The 19,811-nt window shown below is 47.6% G+C and overlaps 2 protein-coding genes across 2 annotated transcripts; both read left to right on the plus strand.

Moving 5' to 3' along the window:
• Positions 1-4,454: 4,454 nt before the first annotated feature.
• Positions 4,455-6,488, plus strand: LOC123450909. Its single transcript, XM_045127948.1, has one exon. It carries the CDS (start codon positions 5,146-5,148, stop codon positions 6,208-6,210), a length of 1,065 nt encoding a protein of 354 aa, XP_044983883.1. The 5' UTR covers positions 4,455-5,145; the 3' UTR covers positions 6,211-6,488.
• Positions 6,489-16,556: 10,068 nt separating this feature from the next.
• On the plus strand, positions 16,557-18,702 carry LOC123450920. The gene has a single exon (XM_045127955.1). It carries the CDS (start codon positions 17,292-17,294, stop codon positions 18,348-18,350), a length of 1,059 nt encoding a protein of 352 aa, XP_044983890.1. The 5' UTR covers positions 16,557-17,291; the 3' UTR covers positions 18,351-18,702.
• The last annotated feature ends 1,109 nt before the right edge of the window (positions 18,703-19,811 follow it).

Raw genomic sequence — 19,811 nt, forward strand, 5'->3', positions numbered from 1 at the left:
GACCATCCAAATCTGGAAAATCGGTTTCACCGATATAGCAGAGTCACTGTTGTGAGCCTTTTCGGTACTACCAACATGGAGCACGTGGATATACTGATTTCAACCTGAACCCTAAGATCATTTTCGGTTCTACCAACAAGTTTTACCTCGGAGACTCTGATATTTTTTAATTGAGTTCTTTGTCATACTTTTGTGATTTTGCTTCGACAAAACTCTCGATGACCCTTACTCTCACAGATCACTTACCCTCTAACCCTTTTTGGTAATTAATGCCAAAGGGGGAGAAATATCAAAGCTTATGCTTACCCCAAGGGGGAGAAATATTCAAGGGGAGAAACATCTTTAATCTCACCCAAAGGGAGAGTAACACTACATTAAGGGGGAGAGAGTAGACCAAATTTATGTTAGACTTGTCTAACCCAACCTACTCCCAATGTCTTCCATGTCTTGGTACTATTGAAGCTCTTTGCACCTTTATGATAAAAATATTCTTGTGTTATCTAACCTTGTTTTCTAAACTGTATTTCTACTGTTAAAATGCTTAAGAACTTCAAGGTAAGTATATGCATCATATCCTTGGTCAAGATGATCTCTTTCTGCTTGCACATATTGTTTGCAAGAGTGAATATTGAACATGTAGACACTTCATCTCACATATATTTGATGCATATAGCCAAGGTACAAATGACTCATCATGTCCTCTCGTATATGTGTGTGTTCATGCATTCCAAAGCAACCATCCTCTAAAAGGGATTGCACACATTTCGGGAGAGCTTGTATTAGTCATGTACTCTTCAAAGCTATCACATATTTCTACATATCTTAATTTGAAGCTTTGATTGTATGTTGTCATCAATTACCAAAAGGGGGGAGATTGAAAGCACATATGCTCCCTTAGTGGTTTTGATAATTCATGACAACATACATTGTCTCTTGGACTAACGGTTTTACCTAATTTATTTCAGATAAAGTCCGTAGAGAGGATTGACAAAGGATTGTTAGGAGAAGCCCCAAGGAAGGACAAGAATAGGATTTGCCATGCTTCAAGCTCCAAGACTCTGCATTTTACTTTTATGTGAGAAATCACATTTGAGTTCATAGGAAAGCCAATACTATTAAAAATGGATGAGGTATTCATAATGATCTAGTTGCTCAAATGCTTAGAGTTAGCTGCCCAAAATACTCATAATTTCTGTCACAAAATATTTTGTCCAAACCCCAAAGTCCAAATTTGGTGTCACCAATATTTCCAAATCAGCCCTACAGAGTTTTACCCTAGACAGAATCCAGAGCCAACCCAACCATCTCTGTGCCATCAAGTTTAATTTTGGTGCAACGAAAAGCAATGGAAAACTCACTAGTATCCATTTGTCAAAAATAAAAAATTCTGAGTTTTGCAAATCGGTGCCATCGAGTCTGTCTAAGTGCCAAGGCCACCCAAAATCGGACCCACCGAGATTTATATATCGGTCTCACTGAAATGCCAAAAGTTGCCACAATCTGCACTATTCGATACCACTGAGTTTTTACTTAGGTCCCACCGAGTTGGGCAATAGTTTTGTAACGGTTGGATTTTTGGAGATGCCTGTATATACCTCTCCACCTGCCTCTCATTCGTAGAGGAAGCACTCAGAACAAGCCAACACTTGCACCATTCATTTTCTGATAGAGAACCACCTACTCATGTGATGAGATCAAGATATTTCCATTCCTATCATATGAACCTTGATTTCTAGCCTCCCTAAGTTGCTTTCCATTCAATCAATCTCTTCTACCAAAGCCAAATCTGCGAGAGAGTGATGAGTGTTGAGGAGACTATCTTTTGAAACACAAGAGCAAGGATTTCATCATCATACCACATCTATTACCTTCTGGAGAATGGTGTCTCCTAGATTGGTTAGGTGTCACTTGGGAGCCTCATACTACGTGTGGATTGAAACCAAGAAGTTTGTATGGGCAAGGAGATCGCCTACTTCATGAAGATCTACCCAAGTGAGGCTAGTCCTTCATGGACATAATCCATGGTGGAATAGACAAGGTTGCTTCTTTGTGGACCCCTTGTGGGTGGAGGCCTCTATGGACTCGCGCATCTGTTACCCTCCGTGGGTTAAAGTCTCCATCAACGTGAACATACAATAGCACCACCTATCAGAACCATGCCAAAAATGTTCTTGTCATCTTTGCGTTCGATCTTCCTATCTCTACTTCTTACTTTCATGTGCATGTCTTTATTTTCCGCTACCATACTTGTTCACTTGCATGTGTTAGACTTTCTAGAATTGCTAAAATCGACCAACCAATAAAACTCGGAAAAGGTTAGGCTTTTGTTTTGCCAAGTAGTCTATTCACCCCCCCTCTAGACGTACCTTCTAGTGATCCCACACTGACTCCGCCTAGCCCCTTTTCCTCCTTGCCTCCATCCCCACCTACCTACTGCACTCAACAGCCATGGATGAGCTATACCTCTTCCATCACCCTGCACAAACCTGCTTTCAATTAGGAATGCAGTGTATGTGCTGCTGCCTAGAGGCCTTTGGCGGCGCGAACGTCCACGCCCCGCGCACAACGGTCGACACACCTTCTTGTGATACGTCTCCAATGTATAGATAATTTTTTATTGTTCCATGCTGATATATTATCGTTCTAGGATACTATTTGGGCATTTGTTACCAATTTATATTATTTTTTAGCACTAACCTATTGATCCAGTGCCCACTGCGAGTTGCTATTTTCTGAATGTTCTTTACTTTTCAGGTTTTCAGTACCAAACGAAGTTCAATTGACCTGAAACTTTTTCAAGATTTTTTCTGGACCAAAATAAGACCAATGAGTATCGAAAGAAGGTTGGGGAGTATCGAAAGAAGGTTGGGGACCACCCGAGGGCCACACAAGACAACACGACACAGCCTAGAGGGCACCGTGATGGCTTGTAGGCCCCTCGAGGCTCTCCTGACTCTGTTCTGTGGCAATCCCGAAACACTTTTTACGCTGATGTAAGTCTTTGTTGCGATGGGAAGTCATCTGGAGCTCCGTTCCGGCACCTTGCCGGAGGGGAGATCGATCACAAAGGGCCTCTTCATCAACCTTGATGCCCTCATGATGATGTGTGAGTAGTTCACCATAGACCTACGGGTCCATGGCTAGTACCTAGATGGCAATCTCTCTCTCTTGATCTTCAATACAATGATCATGGCATCGCTTTGATCCATATGATGTAATCCTTTTGTGCGATACGTTTGTTGGGATCCGATGAATTGTGGGTTTATGTTCAGATTATTCATGATAAGTACTTGAGTCTTCTCTAAATTCTAATATGATTCTTATGTGCATGATTATGATAGCTTCGTAATTCTCTCCGATCTATTGAAATAGTTTGGCCAACTAAATTGATATTTCTACGGTGAGAGAGGTGTGTTGTAGTAGGTTCAACCTGGCGAGTTTCCATATCCCAGTGATAGAAGGGGACAAGATGCGTCTTTGTGTTGCTGCTACTAAGGATAACACGATGGGTTTATTCATATTGCTTGAGTTTACTTTGTCTACATCATGTCATTGTTCTCCATGCATTACTCTGTTTTACTTAATACTCTAGATGCAAGTTGGATATTGGTCGATGAGTAGAGTAATAGTAATAAATGCAGGCAAGAGTCGGCCTATTTGTTTATAGACGTGATGCATATATAGACATGATCATTGTCGTGAATATCGCATAACTATCCACTTTTCTATCAATTGCCCAACAGTAATTTATTTACCCACCGTATGCTATTTTCATAAGAGATGCCATTTGGGAAAACTATGTCCCCGGGTCTATTCACCATATATTTACAAAACCTTCAATACATTGCTACCATTGACTTGCTTTTATTTTATTTTGCAATTTACAATTATCTACACATCTCCTTACTTGCAAATAACGAGACCAATGGGATTGACAACCCTCTTGTCCGCGTTGGGTGCAAGTTATTTGTTCTTTCGTGTGCAGCTGCTGAAGACGATTATTGTTGATATTTCTATTGGTTCAATAAACCTTGAATACGGGGGCAATTCCGAAAAGAAAAATGCTAGTAGTGAAATGGATAAAACGCCTCAAGGAACGAGTGGGGCAAATACATTTGCCTCTGTTCCTCCTCCCATAGTCTATGGAGGATCGGTCCATCCACCACATATTATTAATACAGGTAGGACCGGTGCTTCGCTTGGGCCCGTCGTCCAACGCAAATCACTATCCTTTTCGATTTGGGATACACATTTTCCTAAATCAATCTGACACTTTCAAAGATTTTAATCGTACAATGTTAAAATCGACTGACCAGGCAAGAATATCACTTGATCAAGATAAAGGAAATTTTTTGTTTTTGTAAGTTTTTCTTATGCCATTTTAAATTTTGACATTTCATTTTTATCACTCTTAGCTTTTGACAATTATCACAGTTGCCATTTAATGGCAAAAGCAAAATAATTTTATTTTATTTTTGTCACCCTTAGCTTTTGACAATTATCACAATTACCATTCTGAAATTTGTGTTTTTTGCCATGAAATGGCGATGTTGATAATTATCAAAAACTAAGAGTGGCAAAAGTGAAATGCTAACATCTAGAGTGGCATAAGAAAAAATTGATAAAATCTAGAGTGACAAAAACAAAATTTCCCAAGATAAAACGTTTCCAAATAAATACTCGTCGAAAATATAGAAATCTGACGCGGTGTCTTCCTCGTTCACAGATCTCCTCACACCACCCGCCTCCGTCGCCGAAAGCACGGTTGCGGTTGCTCTCACGGCCGCCCCGCTACATCGAACTCACGGCGCTTGTTGCCTCGAGGAACGGAGGATTTGGCCGCCGAGGACGTCTGCCGCCGCTTTCTGCCACTCTACGGCGAGCCCGCGTCGGTAACAGCGGGGAAGGCGACGGGCGAAGAAGGGAGGATTTTACCGCCGGTGGAGGACATAAACAGTGGATTTTCCGGCGTTGGTTCTGCCGTCCAAGGGATTTTCAGAGTCGGAAAAGAAGTGGTATGTATCAGGATTCAGGAATCCGAGACCATTTTTCTTCTTTCGATTTCGATTCGAATTGAGGGAGCTGGAACCGTCCATAAAAGCCCAACCAAGGGAGATCTCTGGACGAAGAAATTAGCCAGCAGAGATGGCCGCCGGCAACCAGCGGAAGCGCCTCTTTGTGGTGATGGAGGACATGAAGCCTGATTATTTTGTGCACAGCATCGACATCGAGCATATGTTCCAGTCCGGCTCCGGCACCTCCCGAGGGGCTGCCATGGAGATCCGCGACCTCCCCAGCCCCATGGGGCAGATCCCCAAGCCCCTCGCCAACCCGGAGCGCATCGACTTCGCCCTCGCCTGCGACGGCGCCACCTTGGTTGGCGTCAGCAACCTCAAGCGCACCGTCTTGTACGACACGAGGTCCGGCGCCTCGTCCGCCGGACCGGAGCTCCAGCACGGCAAGACCGGCGGCACCTACGTCATCCCGCTGGGACGCAGGCTCTACGCGCTCAAATGCCGTCTCAACAGGTCCGACCAAGGGAAGCCCTCCGGCGAGGACTGCACCCTCCTCATCCAGGACGCCGGCGGCACCCGCCTCAGGCTGGACTGCTCCTCTAGCTCATGGCGCGACCTCCCAGAGCCCCCGCCCGACTTCCGCAGCCTGAACGGCTTCCAGATCGATTGCCAGCTCTCCGCCTACTTCACCGCCGGCGCGCGCATCTGGGTCTCGGCGGAGGAGAGGGGCACCTACTCTTTCCACACCGTCCGCCGCCAGTGGCGCAAGGAGGGCGACTGGCAGCTGCCCTTCCACCACCGCGCCGTGTTCGTCCCAGAGCTCGACAACCTCTGCTTCGGCCTCAGCTCCAAGGACCGCTGCCTCGTGGCCGTCGACGTCCGGCAATCCCCGCCGGTCGTCCGGTACAACTGGGAGGGCACATTCCCCAGCTGGGCCCGTGACAACGGCAACCTCTGCGGCCTCATGCCGGAAGGCAGCCTGGTGTACCTCGGGGACGGCAGGTTCTGCATTGCTTGGACTGTCTTGATGATTGACAATGTCGATGGCCACACGCACTACTTCCTCCACTTGATGGCCGTGCAACTCATCAGGACCTCTTCTACCGGCTCCGGCAAGAAGCATCTGCGGATGGTCAAGCGCGGAGTTTGCTGCTACGAGATGCCAAGCCATGGCCTCATGGCTCATGTTTTCTAACCACACTAGTTGTATCCTTGCACTTGGAGGAATTGACTGCTTATTGGAGGTCTCTCGGCAAATCCTTGATGAAGCAGCTGCGGATGGTCAAGAGGGGATAACTTCAGCTTCAGACTATTTAATGGAGTACTATGATTACTAGTAACAGCCATGAACTCTGAATGTTCAATCTTACCTCAAACTTGCCATGTTGTTAGTTTCCAAACTTTCATGTTTTCTATGCTGTTGTTGCCTTGTTGGGCAGTGAAATCTGTTTAATGTAGGTTTTGTACAACGTAGCTCGATTAGTTCTTTTTTTGGATTTAGGCTATGATGCATGATTACCAATTCTCATAATTAAGCCACTAGCAAAAAACTCTGCATTGCAACGGAAGAGAAAATAACACACGCTTTCAACGCAATATATTTTCACATGGCATCACATTTGTGTTACCGACGATGGCCTTACTGCTCACACAACGAAAACGCGTTTGAACGTACAGTCACTCGAAATAAGATGAGAAATATGTTGTTTCTCACCACGATATTTTCCAAAGGTGTGCATGTGTGGTTAACGATGTTTTTCTTTCCTCTCAATTTGGTTTTAATTTAATGAATGTTTATTGCAATTCGCATGGTCGCCGGAAAAAGAGAAAAAAAGAACCGTGCACTACAGATTAAGTTTGCACCAAAAATAATATTTAAGAAGTATTCAACAGCTAAAAATAACATTCTATTTAGATTCTACACATTTTTTTAATCAAATTTCATGGATTACAAGAAGTTACGGTTTACAAGATATGGATAATTTTGTTTTAGATAAAATATGGATAGATTAACTGAAAAGTCAGGGTTTTTTTGTTAAAACAAAAAAGACATTTCGGCCGACTTAAATAGGGAGGGCGGGTTGATTACCTGAAACATCACGGTGTTTTCTGAAAAATGTAAAAAAAACGGTTCGGCTGTGACTATAAGATGGACTGCGGGTTGATTATCTAAAACTGTGAGGGCGTTTCTGCAAAATGACAGAAAACGTTTCGTTGTGACTTAAAATTGGACTGTGTGTTAATTACCTAAAACTGCGAGGGCTTTTCTGCAAAATGACCGGCGACGGACGACAAAAGCGCTGCGCGCTTTATTATTAGGGGAGTACTACTAGGTTATCTGAGATAGTGAGATATATTCACTGAAATATGGTATCACACGAAAATCATTGGCAGCTTAGGCCAAGTCCACCGCGCGACCCCTTCTTGTTCGCGCGCGTCCCTTTGGGGTAGAACGAACGAATACCGCGGCCCAACGCGTGGACCCAAACGAACAAATGTCCAGATTTCGTCCGTTTTCGACCCATCCCGAGCCCAAACTTGCGCCGAGTTTGGGGGAAACAGACATCGCGTGGACGCGCTCGCCGCACGCCCTTGTCCATGTGTGGCCCGCGTGTCAGGGACACAAGTACTCCCAAAAATTCCAACGCCTCCACCCCCTCTCCCGCCCCGCCCGCCGACGACGCCGCCGCTATTCTCCGGCCACCTCATCCCCCGACCGTCCATAGCAAACCCTGTCTCGACATGGCCGTCACCACGCCCGCACTTTCGCCGTAGTTTGGGCTCGATCGGAGGAGGTTTGGTCGTCGCCGTCGTAGCCAGCGGCAGAGTGGATATGACCGCAAGCGACGTACCACGGCGGCCACGGCAGCTTCCTACGAGTGCTCCAGAGCGGCCAGTAGCCGGCCACCAACCACCCCTGCATCGAGGTGATCATCGCGGCCTCTTTGCCACCACGAGCGCAAGGTGTTCGACACTTTGGCAGCGAAGGTATGGATAGTGGTGATGAGTTTTTCTTCCACCACTTCATTTATTCATTGGACGATTATTCGTCCGATGATGAAGATATTGTGGTGGCTGCAGTGATGGTTCACAACCACTTTCAACGGCAGCTTCCTCGGTACAGGGGGTCACTCCCTAGTCGTGCTCCGAACCTGAATCGCAACAGGGAGAGAGGCCAGACCCTACTCTATGTCGATTACTTTGCGAACACACCGCTCTTCAAGCCGGAAAATTCCATGGCCGTTTTCGTATGGCAAGGCATGTGTCCAATCGTATCCAAGAGGGAGTGGTTGCTCATGACCCATACTAGATGCCCTTGGCAAGCTAGGATTCTCCTCTTACCAGAAATGCACCGCGGCCATCCGCATGCTTGCATATGGAATTCCAGGCGATCTGGTGGATGAGTATGTGCGTATGAGTGAGACAATATGTCTGTTGTCAATGTACAAGTTCTGCCAGGCTGTGATCGAGGTGTTTGGCCCTGAGTACTTGAGGCAGCCAACTATCGCTGATACAGAGAGATTGTTGGCGACCAACGCAGCTAGAGGCTTTCCACGCATGCTTGGCAGCATAGATTGTATGCATTGGGAATGAAAGAACTGTCCATTTGCTTGGCAGGGCCAGTACAAGGGGCATGTCAAAGCGTGCACTGTCATATTAGAAGTTGTGGCTTCGCAGGATCTTTGGGTATGGCATTCTTTCTTTGGCATGGCAGGTTCTCACAATGATATCAACGTGTTGCAGCGTTCTTCAGTCTTCGCAAGGCTTGCAGAAGGCCACTCCCCCCCCACTGTCAACTTTGAGATCAACGGCCACCAGTCAACAAGGGGTACTATCTAGCTGATGGTATATATTCTTAGTGGTCGACTTTTATGAAGACAATCTCGGACCCCCAAGATGAGAAGAGAAAGAAATTTGCCCAAATGCAAGAGAGTGCTAGAAAGGATGTGGAACGTGCTTTTGGTGTGCTTTAATCCTGATGGGGTATCGTTCGAAACCCTGCACTGTCATGGAATGAAAGAAAGCTTTGAAAGGCGATGACTACTTGTGTGATCATGCACAACATGATCGTCGAGGACGAGCGTGATGACAGTATCTTCGACCAAGGATTTGATTATCAAGGTGAAAATGTTGAGCCCCTGCACCAAGAATCGGCCACGTTTCAACAATTTGTCCACTTTCATCGTGAGATGCGTGATTGGCACACTCATTTAAATCTTCAAAATGACTTGGTTGAACACATGTGAGAACATATTGGCAACCAATAGATGTATCGGTTCATTTTATGTTCATTCAAGACAATTTCGATTTGGTTGTAAAACTATTTATTTAGATACAATTTCGATTGGGTTGATGTGCAAACTTGTTTTGATATGAAAATATGGGCATTTTAGACCCTGGCGGACATGATGGGCAAAAGGATGCGGCCGCGTGCTAGGCGCACGGCCACCACATCCCAGGACAGGCCCGGACACGATCCCATCGCCCTATCCAAACGGACAAAATCCGGGCAAAACGAACGTCTGTTTGGGGTCGCACGGTGGAGTTGGCCTTATGCATATGTAGTGTTTAGCTAGTGCATAGACTCTTCGGGTTATTTCAAGAATCTAATTCCTGACCGCTGAAGTCAATAGGAACTTCTATATATTTATAAAATGAAAAACATATATTCGGAGACCATACAATGTCCAAACACAACAGATTCGTGAACAAAGGCAATGTTGATAAAGTTTTCTCCGGACTTTTATGTCATTAATAAATATCAAATTCTTGTATGGTCTTGATGTGTTGGCACTCTCTTTTTATGAAAAAAGTGCTGCGGCTCTTTGATTGAGAAATATCTTCATATCAATTGTTGATTCTTAAGCAATGTCAGTTTTGGCTGCTGAAGTTCATCAGATGATATTGAGGCCCCCTTTGTTTAGGCTATATATTCTTGAGAATTCCTCGGAAGTGTGGATTTCGAAAAATCAGTTATGATTGTGAATTCTTGATATTTGAAACTGGTTGTTTAACTGAGGGGTTGCCAAATGTCAGTAACGCTCTTGGAGTACGATGTTTATATTATATATGATGCTTATAAGCGCATATTACGTCCTGTTTGAAATCAACCAGATTATCATAATTCAGTTTTTATAATCTATATTGTCTTCAAACAGAACAGATTATGTTGTAGATTATAAAAACTAGATGGACATATTATTAAAAACTCAGAATCTACTCTTCCCCAGATAAAACCAGATTATGGATTGCTAATGACTCATTATCATTGTAAAGTTGAAGGTAATTACTAATTTTTGCCACGGCCACCTTTCTCCTTTTTTCTCCTCAGCGCGCACGCAGGACAGACAAGTCATTATGAGATGTAAAAACCCGGACTACACTTTATATAATCCGGCCTTCAAACATGTCCAACTAGATTATTTTTATAAACCTGATGATATAATCTATTTTCATAATTCAGATTATCATAATCTATTATGGCTCCAAATATGACCTTAGCTATGTTTGTCCGAGTTAGACTGAAATAGCATGAATGTACAGTGATTAATTTTAAATTAACTAGTTTTAACTTGTAAGACTGGAAACTCTGCCACAATCTCATTTTCTCTGAATTTTTTGCATTTTACTTCTACCCTGTACGTCGAAAACACAGCTTATTACATCATACAGGACACCACACAATGCTTGTTGCTCACATCAGTTCTGTTAATACAACAACATTATCATCACAATCTCTCGAAATGAAAGAACAAAAGAAAATGTGGAGGGGAGGCCGCGGCGCCGGCCACGGAGACCACGGTGGTGCAGGCCGCCGCGGCGTCCGCAGAGACAAGTGTGCGGTGCGCAGTCCTGTTCATGACAACTCCCGTGTGAGTACAACGTGTCTCCATAGCCACGACTGTAATAATAAAATTTGTTGTCAGTTTGATTATATATACTACTCCCTTAGCTTGCAAAAGCGTATTACATTAATATGGGATGGAGTGAGTAACCGTGAAGGAGTATTAGGTTGTAGTTACAGGTTTAAATCCCCAAGAAAGCATGATTAATTTTAAATTATTTGCATTGAGGTAGCAGAACTGCAGAAATGTATACCTGCAGACTGCAGTGGTTTTCTTTGGTCGAAATGAAAGAAGAACGAGAAAATGCACGCTGGAAGAATAGCATCCTGGAGAAAGGTAGTTCTCGCATGCACGGGACCTTGGGTAGATGGGTGAGCCGTCCTTGTTGGTGGAAAGTGAACATGAAGACGTTGTCTCCCAGATCCTTGCATCGAATCCCCCTCATCGGGCACCAGATCCTTTCTAAGGGCTTGTTTGGTTAATCCCTCCCATAAAAGGATTAAAGTGGATTAAGGTAAATTTTGATTTGTAGGAGATTTAATTCCTTTCGATCCCCTTGAAACCCTTTTAATTTTTGAGAAACCAAACAAGGCCTAATGCAGTCTCCATACCAAAGGCCGGTTTATCTGACAATAATTTTGCAATTGCTTGTGGTTCCACAACACCCCCTTCCTCCCATCAGTCCAAACAATCTTCCTCCCCTTGATTTCCAGATCCGACAACTTTAGCCCCTTCATCAAGCCCTCAACACGCTTCATTGATGGCTCCAAAGCACGGACAAAGGGATCCGAGACACAAACACTAGGGTTTGAGGGGGATGTGCTGCAGGCCCCCACAAACACCAACAGATCCGCGGTTGTGTATGGGAGAAAGTACCGGAGGGATGAAGCATCCCGGAGAGCAGGCCGAACCCCGGCGCCCCGCGCGGTGGAAGATGCCCAACGGAGGGGAGGGTCTGCAAAGGTGGATGGGATAGGGGTAGGGTGGATTACGAGCAAGAGAGCTGGGAGAGGGGTGGCGCACGAGTTGGGGGAGCAAACGAGAACGGCGACGGGGGGGGGGGGGCATTAGGACGACGGCGAGGGTTGTCTCGTGGTCGCCTAACCAGTAAATCTGGCCAAACGGGTCGTGCTTATCGGGCCGGCCCGACAGCCCGCAAGCCTGGCACGACACGGGCCTGGTCCAGCACGGGCTAATCGTGCTCGGGGCAGGCACGAAGCACGTCGTGGGCCGTGCCCGGGCCGCCGCCCCGAGCCCGCGTGCCAGCACGGCATGGCACGATTATCATGGGCCGGCCCGGAGCATGGCACGACACGAGGCACGTAGCATGGGCACGGCGGCACGCCTCGATCGCTGGGGGAGCGGGGGCGGCCAACCGACGCTCCTCGTCCTTTCCTCCTTGATCGAATGGGGAGCGGGCCAGCTGCGGTCCCTGGGGAGTGGAGGTAGCTATTGGGAGGGAGTTTAGGAAGGATTAGGGTGGGTTTAGGAGGGATTAGGATGTATTTTTAAAAACAAAACACATATTTTAATGAGGCAGGCGTTAATAAAATTCAAGATTTATTCCATATAATACTCTGTCAAATTATATATATTTTGGATTTTTTGGGTTTTTTGGTCTGTTTTAAAAAAAATGCAATCGGGCCTACGTGCCACAACGGGTCTGCATGCCCCAGCGTGCCCCAGCGTGCCGCGGGCCGGCACGTTTAAGGCTTGTGTCGTGCTTGGGCCTGGACCCCGGGCACGTGGGCCGGCACGGCACGACCTGGTTAATAAACGTGTCGTGGCGGACCGTACCGTGCCAGGTGCGATTATGGCGGGTCGTGTTGGACCGGCCCGTTTGGCCACGTATGCTAACCAGTCGCAAGAGGAAGACCACCCCGTCACCCTAGGGACAAACCTTACCCTGTTAGGTCCAAGATGGGACGTAAGTATGTTAGGTTTCCTAAACAAAGAGAATCTGACGCGGTGTCTTCCACACAAATCTAGCCAAACGGGTCGTGCTTATCGTGCCGGCCCGCAAGCCTCGCACGACACGAGCACGGCCCGACACGGGCTAATCGTGCTCGGGCCAGGCATGAAGCCCGCGTGCTAGCACGACACGACACGATTACCGCGGGCTGGCCCGTGGCACGGCACGACACGAGGCACGCAACATGGCACGACGGCATGCCTCGGGCGCTAGGGGAGCGGGGCGGCCGACCATTGGAGGGGGAGCGGGCCAGCTGGGAGCGCAGAGAGGTAGCCGTTGGAGGGAGTTTAGGAGGGATTAGGGTGGGTTTAGGAGGGATTAGGGTGTATTTTTTAAAACAAAATGCATATTTTCGAAAATGTGACCGTTGGAGGGTCAAATTAGTCCGAAAATTGATTTTCCCTCTATAAATAGGGCTGCCTAGCCAACATATTTCTCACACTCAAACATGGACAACCAAGACAATACTACCTTCACAATAACCGATTTTGGTCTTGATGACTTTAGCCTCTTCCCCCGAGCACCGATCGCACTGCCATGCCTCCACCCATGCAACCACCCTATACCGATCATCCCTCTCTCGAGGCCATTCTCGATACCCAACCCGATGGTCACGGCAATTCTAGTAGTGGGATGGGTTCCTCCACCAGCATGGGTGTGAGGCAAAGAATTCATCATAGAACCTCTGAGGTGTGGGAATTTTTCAATGAAGAAATATCCATGATGGGCGGTGTGCGGAAGGTGTCAGCAAGGTGCAAAAGGTGCAAGAAGGAGCTAACCAGAGAAGCCAAGGGAGGAACCGGCCACCTGAAGAGGCATTTCGATTCCCACAAAAAGGCGGATGCAACGAGTGCGTCAAGCTCGGCCGTGCAAACTCATCTCAAGTTCAACACCGACGGTGCGGTAAGCAATTTCTTTTACGATCCTCAACGAGCGCGAGAAGGTGTATGCTGTTTTATTGCTTCAAATGATTTACCACTAGGTATTGGTGAATCTGACGGTTTCGTAGAATTTATTCAATCTTGTCATAATCCTAATTATAGACCAGTTTCTAGACAAACTAAAAGTAGGGATCTTAAAAAGCTTTACCAGATTGGTAAAGATAAAATAAAAGATGAATTTTCTAAGTGCACTTCTTCATTTGAAAGTGATGTATTATTACTTAATGTTATTGCTGACATACCTTTGATGGTGCATACCATATTAGACATTGCTAGTCATCTGAAAGCATATGAAGGTGATGGATTATTACTTAATATTGTTGCTGACATGAAAACAAAGTATTTAAAATATTGGGAACATATTCCACTTTTGTATGCATTTGCATTTATCTTGGATCCAAGAGCTAAACTTGAAGGGTATCGTAGTGCACTCAATGTACTATCTGCATCCCTAAGTTTAGATTATACTGATGACTTCAGCATGGCTCATGACAAGATATATGAAGTTTTTGCGAAGTATGAGCAAAAATATTTCGGAGTTCGAATGCAACGACCTCCACCAACACCTACTGCATGTAAAAAGAGAGGAGCATGGAGCAAGATCTTTGGTTCTTCTTCTTCGTCCTCCTCTACCGTCGCTAGCTCTTCTAATTCAACATCTTTGACTCAAGCTGTCGGGGAGTTATCGAAGTACCTCAACAGTGACAAAGTCATGTTCCATTTAGATAGTGAGGAAGACTTCAACATATTGCAATGGTGGCAAGAACACAAACATACATTTCCAGTGCTTTCCATATTAACACGTGATGTGTTATGAGTACCCGTCTCTACGGTGTCATCGGAGTCTGCTTTCAGCCTTGCTGGAAGAATAACTGAGGAAAGAAGAACTAGTCTCATCCCTGATATGGTGAGAACACTGATGTCCGTGAAAGATGGGGAGCTATCAAGAAGGAGAGCCCAACACACTGCAGAAAACATGGAACTAATAGCCATGTTTGAAGACATGGGCTTTGATGAAGACTCGACATCGAACCTATGGGTAGATTAGTGGTGTAGTGTACTCATTTTCTTTTTGTTTTGTAATTTTCTTATCTTGTTGTAATTTGCTTTCCTTTTTGTAATTCTAAAGCATGGCTTTGTACTCTTTTACTTCCCAGGGATGGAAGGTTTTAATGAGGCGGCCAGTAATAAAGCTCATGATTTATCCCACATGCTACATTGTCTATCGTGCCTATCGTGCCTATCGTGCCATTTTTTGGCTATAAAAAGGGATGTCAACTTTCTCATTTCTAACTCCATTTCATTGTACACACACAAACATGGCTGATGCAAACCAAAACTTTCTTCAAGATCTTGCGAGGCGCGTTCGGGGTGTAATTTGGAGTTACTACGATGAAGAAATTATTAGAGATGAGGATGGTCTCGCCCAGCTTTTTGCAAAGTGCAAACAATGCGGTTAGAAGTTGCTCGTGAAACAAAATGCGGGAACCGACCACCTCATGAGGCACGTAACCGCACACGTGAAGGAGGCAACGGACGCAGCGGCTATAGCTGCGGCTGCAGGGCAAGGTTGAAGGATTTCTAAAAATCCAAAGCATGGCATGTAATGTAGTATTTGTAAATTTTTCCCTTTCTCTATCTTTTCTTCTTTTTGTATTTCTAGAGAATGGCTTGTACTCTTTTACTTTTATGGGATCGAAGGTTTTAATGAAGCATGCACTAATAAAATTCTAGATTTATCCCCTATAATACTATGTCAAATTATATATTTTTTGTATTTTTTTGGATTTTTTGTTTGTTTTAAAAAAATGCAATCGAGCCAGCTAGCGTGCCCAACGTGTCGCGGGTCAACGAGCCCCAACATGTCACGGGCCGGAACTTTTACGACGCGTGCCGTGCTTGGACCGGGAACCCATACCTAGCCAAACGGGCCGGGCCGACACGGCCCGCCAGAATCGTGCCTCGCACGGCACGGCACGCCGGGGCCCGATTAGTAAACGGGTCGTGTCATGCCATCCCGCGTGCCCGGGGTCCAGGCCCAAGCACGGCACGGGCGCTATACGGGCTGGCCCGTCGGCACACCATGCCCGCTGGCCTACTAAGATTTTAATATTCTAAGTCGTTATTTCGGCCGATTTCGGCCTGTTTGGCTATTATTTGGGCCGGTTTTGACATTTTAAGCTGTTTTGGAGGTTAATATTAACTTATTGGGCTTTATTTTTATTTCATATAGATATAAAAAATAAAAACGTTAAACGGGTCATATGTCGTGCCGGCCCGCGTGCCCAACCTTCACGTCCAGGCATGGTCCGAGGCGTGCCACGTGCCTGGCATGGCCCGTTTAAGTCGTGCTGGGCCCGACCCGTGTCGTGCCTGGCCTGTAGGCTGTCGGGCCGACCCGACTAGCACGGCTCGTTTAGCCAGATCTGCTCGACCCCGGGCACGTGGACCAACACGATATGACCCATTTAATAAACGTGCCTCGACGGATCGTGTCGTGCCACGGACGATTATGGTGGGTCGTGTATGCTTCCGACTAGCACGTATACCTGGCCAAATGGGCCAGGCTAAACAGGCGCCCGCCAGCCCGCCAAGACGGCACGCCACGGGCCCGGCCCAACACGAGTTAAACGGGTCGTGCCAGGCAAGCGGCATGCCTCGGGCCGTGCCTAGACACGCGGGCCGACACAACACGTCCCGTTTATTTCTTTTACATATTTTTATATATTTTTAATACATATATATATATATATACATAATATATGACCCAATAGGCCTAAAAACAAACCATGAGACTGAAATTGTGCAGCCCACCGTGCTAATCGGGCCAACAAACCGACCCGTTTAGTAACCGGGCCGTGCCTGGGCCTGGAGGCGCAGCTCACGGACTGATACGGCATGGTTCGATTACTAAACGTGCCTCGACGGACCATGTCGGACCAGGCACGATTAGCACGGGTCGTGCCGTGGCGTGCCGGGCCGGCCATTTTGGCCAGGTATGCTAGCACGGCCCGTTTAGCCAGGTATACTTCCTCATTTCAGATCCAATCTCCTCACACTCACAGCACCCGGCTCCTTCACTCCTCTTGCCAAGACACCGACCCTCTTCCTCGACGCCTCGCTTTCCTGGCCGCCGCCTCCCTATTAGCGTCGCTGTTTCTCTCACAGCCTTCCTCGCCCTGCTACATCGACCTCACGGCGTTTGCTGCCGCGAGGAAGCGAGGCCGAGGAAGTCGACAAGCAAACGGTAGATTTTGCGACCAACTTCGCGATTTCCGGCGTTGGTTCTGCCGTCCAACGGCGTGAATCCATCTTCATTTCAGATTTTCAGAGCCGGAGAGGAACTGTACCAGCCACCAACAGGATTCACGAATCCGAGACCAAGCGAGAGTCCAAGGGGAAAGTTCCCTTTTTTCTTCTTTCGATTCGGATTGAGGACCTGGAATCCCCATAAATAAAAGTCCAACAAGGGGCCGGTCTGGTCTGGACGGAGAAATTTGCCAGAGATTGGCGGTGGATGGCCGCCGGCAACCAGCGGAAGCGCCTCTTTGTGGTGATGAAGGATAAAAAGCCTGATTATTTTGTCTACGGCATCAACATCGAGCATATGTTCCAGTCCGGCCCCTCCCGAGGGGCTGCGATAGAGATCCGCAGCCTCCCCAGCCCCATGGGGCAGATCCCCAAGCCCCTCGCCGACCCGGAGCGCGTCGACTTCGCCCTCGCCGGCGACGGCGCCACCCTGGTTGGCGTCAGTAACCTCAAGCGCACCGTCTTGTACGACACGAGGTCCGGAGCCACGTCAACGGGGCCGGAGCTCCAGCATGACAAGACCGGCGGCACCTTTGTCGTCCCGCTGGGGCGCAGGCTCTACGCGCTCAAATGCCGTCTCAACAGGTCTGACCAAGGGAAGCCGTCCGGCGAGGACTGCACCCTCCTCATCCAGGACGCCGGCGGCACCCGCCTCAGGCTGGACTGCTCCTCTAGCTCATGGCGCACCCTCCCAGAGCCCCCGCCCGACTTCCGCAGCCTGAACGGCTTCCAGATCAAATGCCAGCTCACCGCCTACTTCACCGCCGGCGCGCGCATCTGGGTCTCGGCGGAGAAGAGGGGCACCTACTCTTTCCACACCGTCCGCCGCCAGTGGCGCAAGGAGGGCGACTGGCAGCTGCCCTTCCACCACCGCGCCGTGTTCGTCCCTGAGCTCGACAACCTCTGCTTCGGCCTCAGCTCCAAGGACCGCTGCCTCGTGGCCGTCGACGTCCGGCAATCCCCGCCGGTCGTCCGGTACAACTGGGAGGACACATTCCCCGCCTGGGCCCGTGACAACGGCAACCTCTGCGGCCTCATGCCGGAAGGCAGCCTGGTGTACCTCGGGGACGGCAGGTTCTGCATTGCTTGGACTGTCTTGATGATTGACAATGTCGATGGCCGCACGCACTACTTCCTCCACTTGATGGCCGTGCAACTCATCAAGACCTCTTCTACCGGCTCCGGCAAGAAGCATCTGCGGATGGTTAAGCGCGGAGTTTGCTGCTACGAGATGCCAAGCCATGGCCTCATGGCTCATGTTTTCTAACCACACTAGTTGTATCCTTGCACTTGGAGGAACTGACTGCTTATTGGAGGTCTCTCGGCAAATCCTTGATGAAGCAGCTGCGGATGGTCAAGAGGGAATGACTTCAGCTTCAGACTGTCAATGGTTTTGTAGTAGCATACCAGCCATGGAATCTGAATGTTCAATCTTTCCTCAAACTTTTGAAAATTCCATGTTTTATAACTGTTGTTGCCTTGTTGGGCAATGAATTCTATTTAATGTAGTTTCATTGGCCAGTTAGGTTTTGTACAATCGTAGTTCTTGTTTTGGATTTATAGGCTATGATGCATGACTATCCGAGATACATTCAGTGAAATATGGTATCACACGAAAATCATTGGCAGCTTATTTATGTTGAATAAATAGGTAATTTTCCGAGTATATTAATCCACGAGATAATAATTAGCATGGCATTGACTAGATATACTGATCTTGAGATAACCTAGCACATACTACGTATATAGTAGATACATCTATGCAGACAAGCAGTACTGCTAGGATAAATACGAACATGGGGATAAACGAGTCATACCCTCCAATCGGCCAGTTGGCCGTAGCAGCAGCGGCGGCGGCGGTAGTATCCTCTGCCGCCTTCTTCTCGGCTTTGGCGTTCTCGCGGAGACGGTCAGCTTCGCTTGGTGAAGACATGGCGATGACAAGGACGACACGGACGTAGACGAAGCAGACGGACGGAGGCGAGCAGTCGCGTGATCGCTCCCCAAAAACCTAATCGCCCCTCTCCCGTACAGGAACCGAAGAGGCGAGGTTTCGGAGGCCTGCTCTCCCGTCGACCGTGTACGCGGTAAACGGGACGGAGTCGCCGGCGGCAGCAGCAGTCAAGGAACAAACGCGTGAGGCAGATGTGATCTGATTCTCGTGACGGCTAGGGTAGGCGATCGCGTGCTTGCTGGGTGGAGAGACATGGGCCGAACCCACGTCCGAGTCGGTAACAGCCCACGATCCGACGTCTCGGATCGTGCCGTGTCCGTTACGTATTCTCCGTTCCTGACCGACAAAAATAAGCGCGTAGGTATGAGCTCTGCTCGGCTCATTCCCGCAACCCGCGTCGAGGCGAGGGGAGGCGGGCGGCGGAGGAGGAGTGCGCGAGGGCACCTTCTCTTCTCATTCTCCAATAGCATGTGGAAGAGAGACCCTTATAAAGGGGTCCAAACTCTCCTCCACTAGCGGGGTGGGACTAAACTCCCACCACCTTGTCATGCCACCACCTACATGGGCCCTTGGAGATTTTTCTGAAATTCTCTAATGGGCCTAAAGCCGACCTCCAAATTTCAACAATCCCCCACCAGATCTCAAGGGCACATCGTGTTCCCTCGTTTCAATCACTGTTTTAATATACCAGCATTTCAGTGAAGACCTGTTAAGGTTGAGCTTCACCTAGAACAAGTAGCTACACCCCTTTACAACTGAACAATGGACTATGCC

The sequence above is a fragment of the Hordeum vulgare genome, chromosome 1H (assembly GCF_904849725.1).
Source record: "Hordeum vulgare subsp. vulgare chromosome 1H, MorexV3_pseudomolecules_assembly, whole genome shotgun sequence".
NCBI lineage: Eukaryota > Viridiplantae > Streptophyta > Magnoliopsida > Poales > Poaceae > Hordeum > Hordeum vulgare.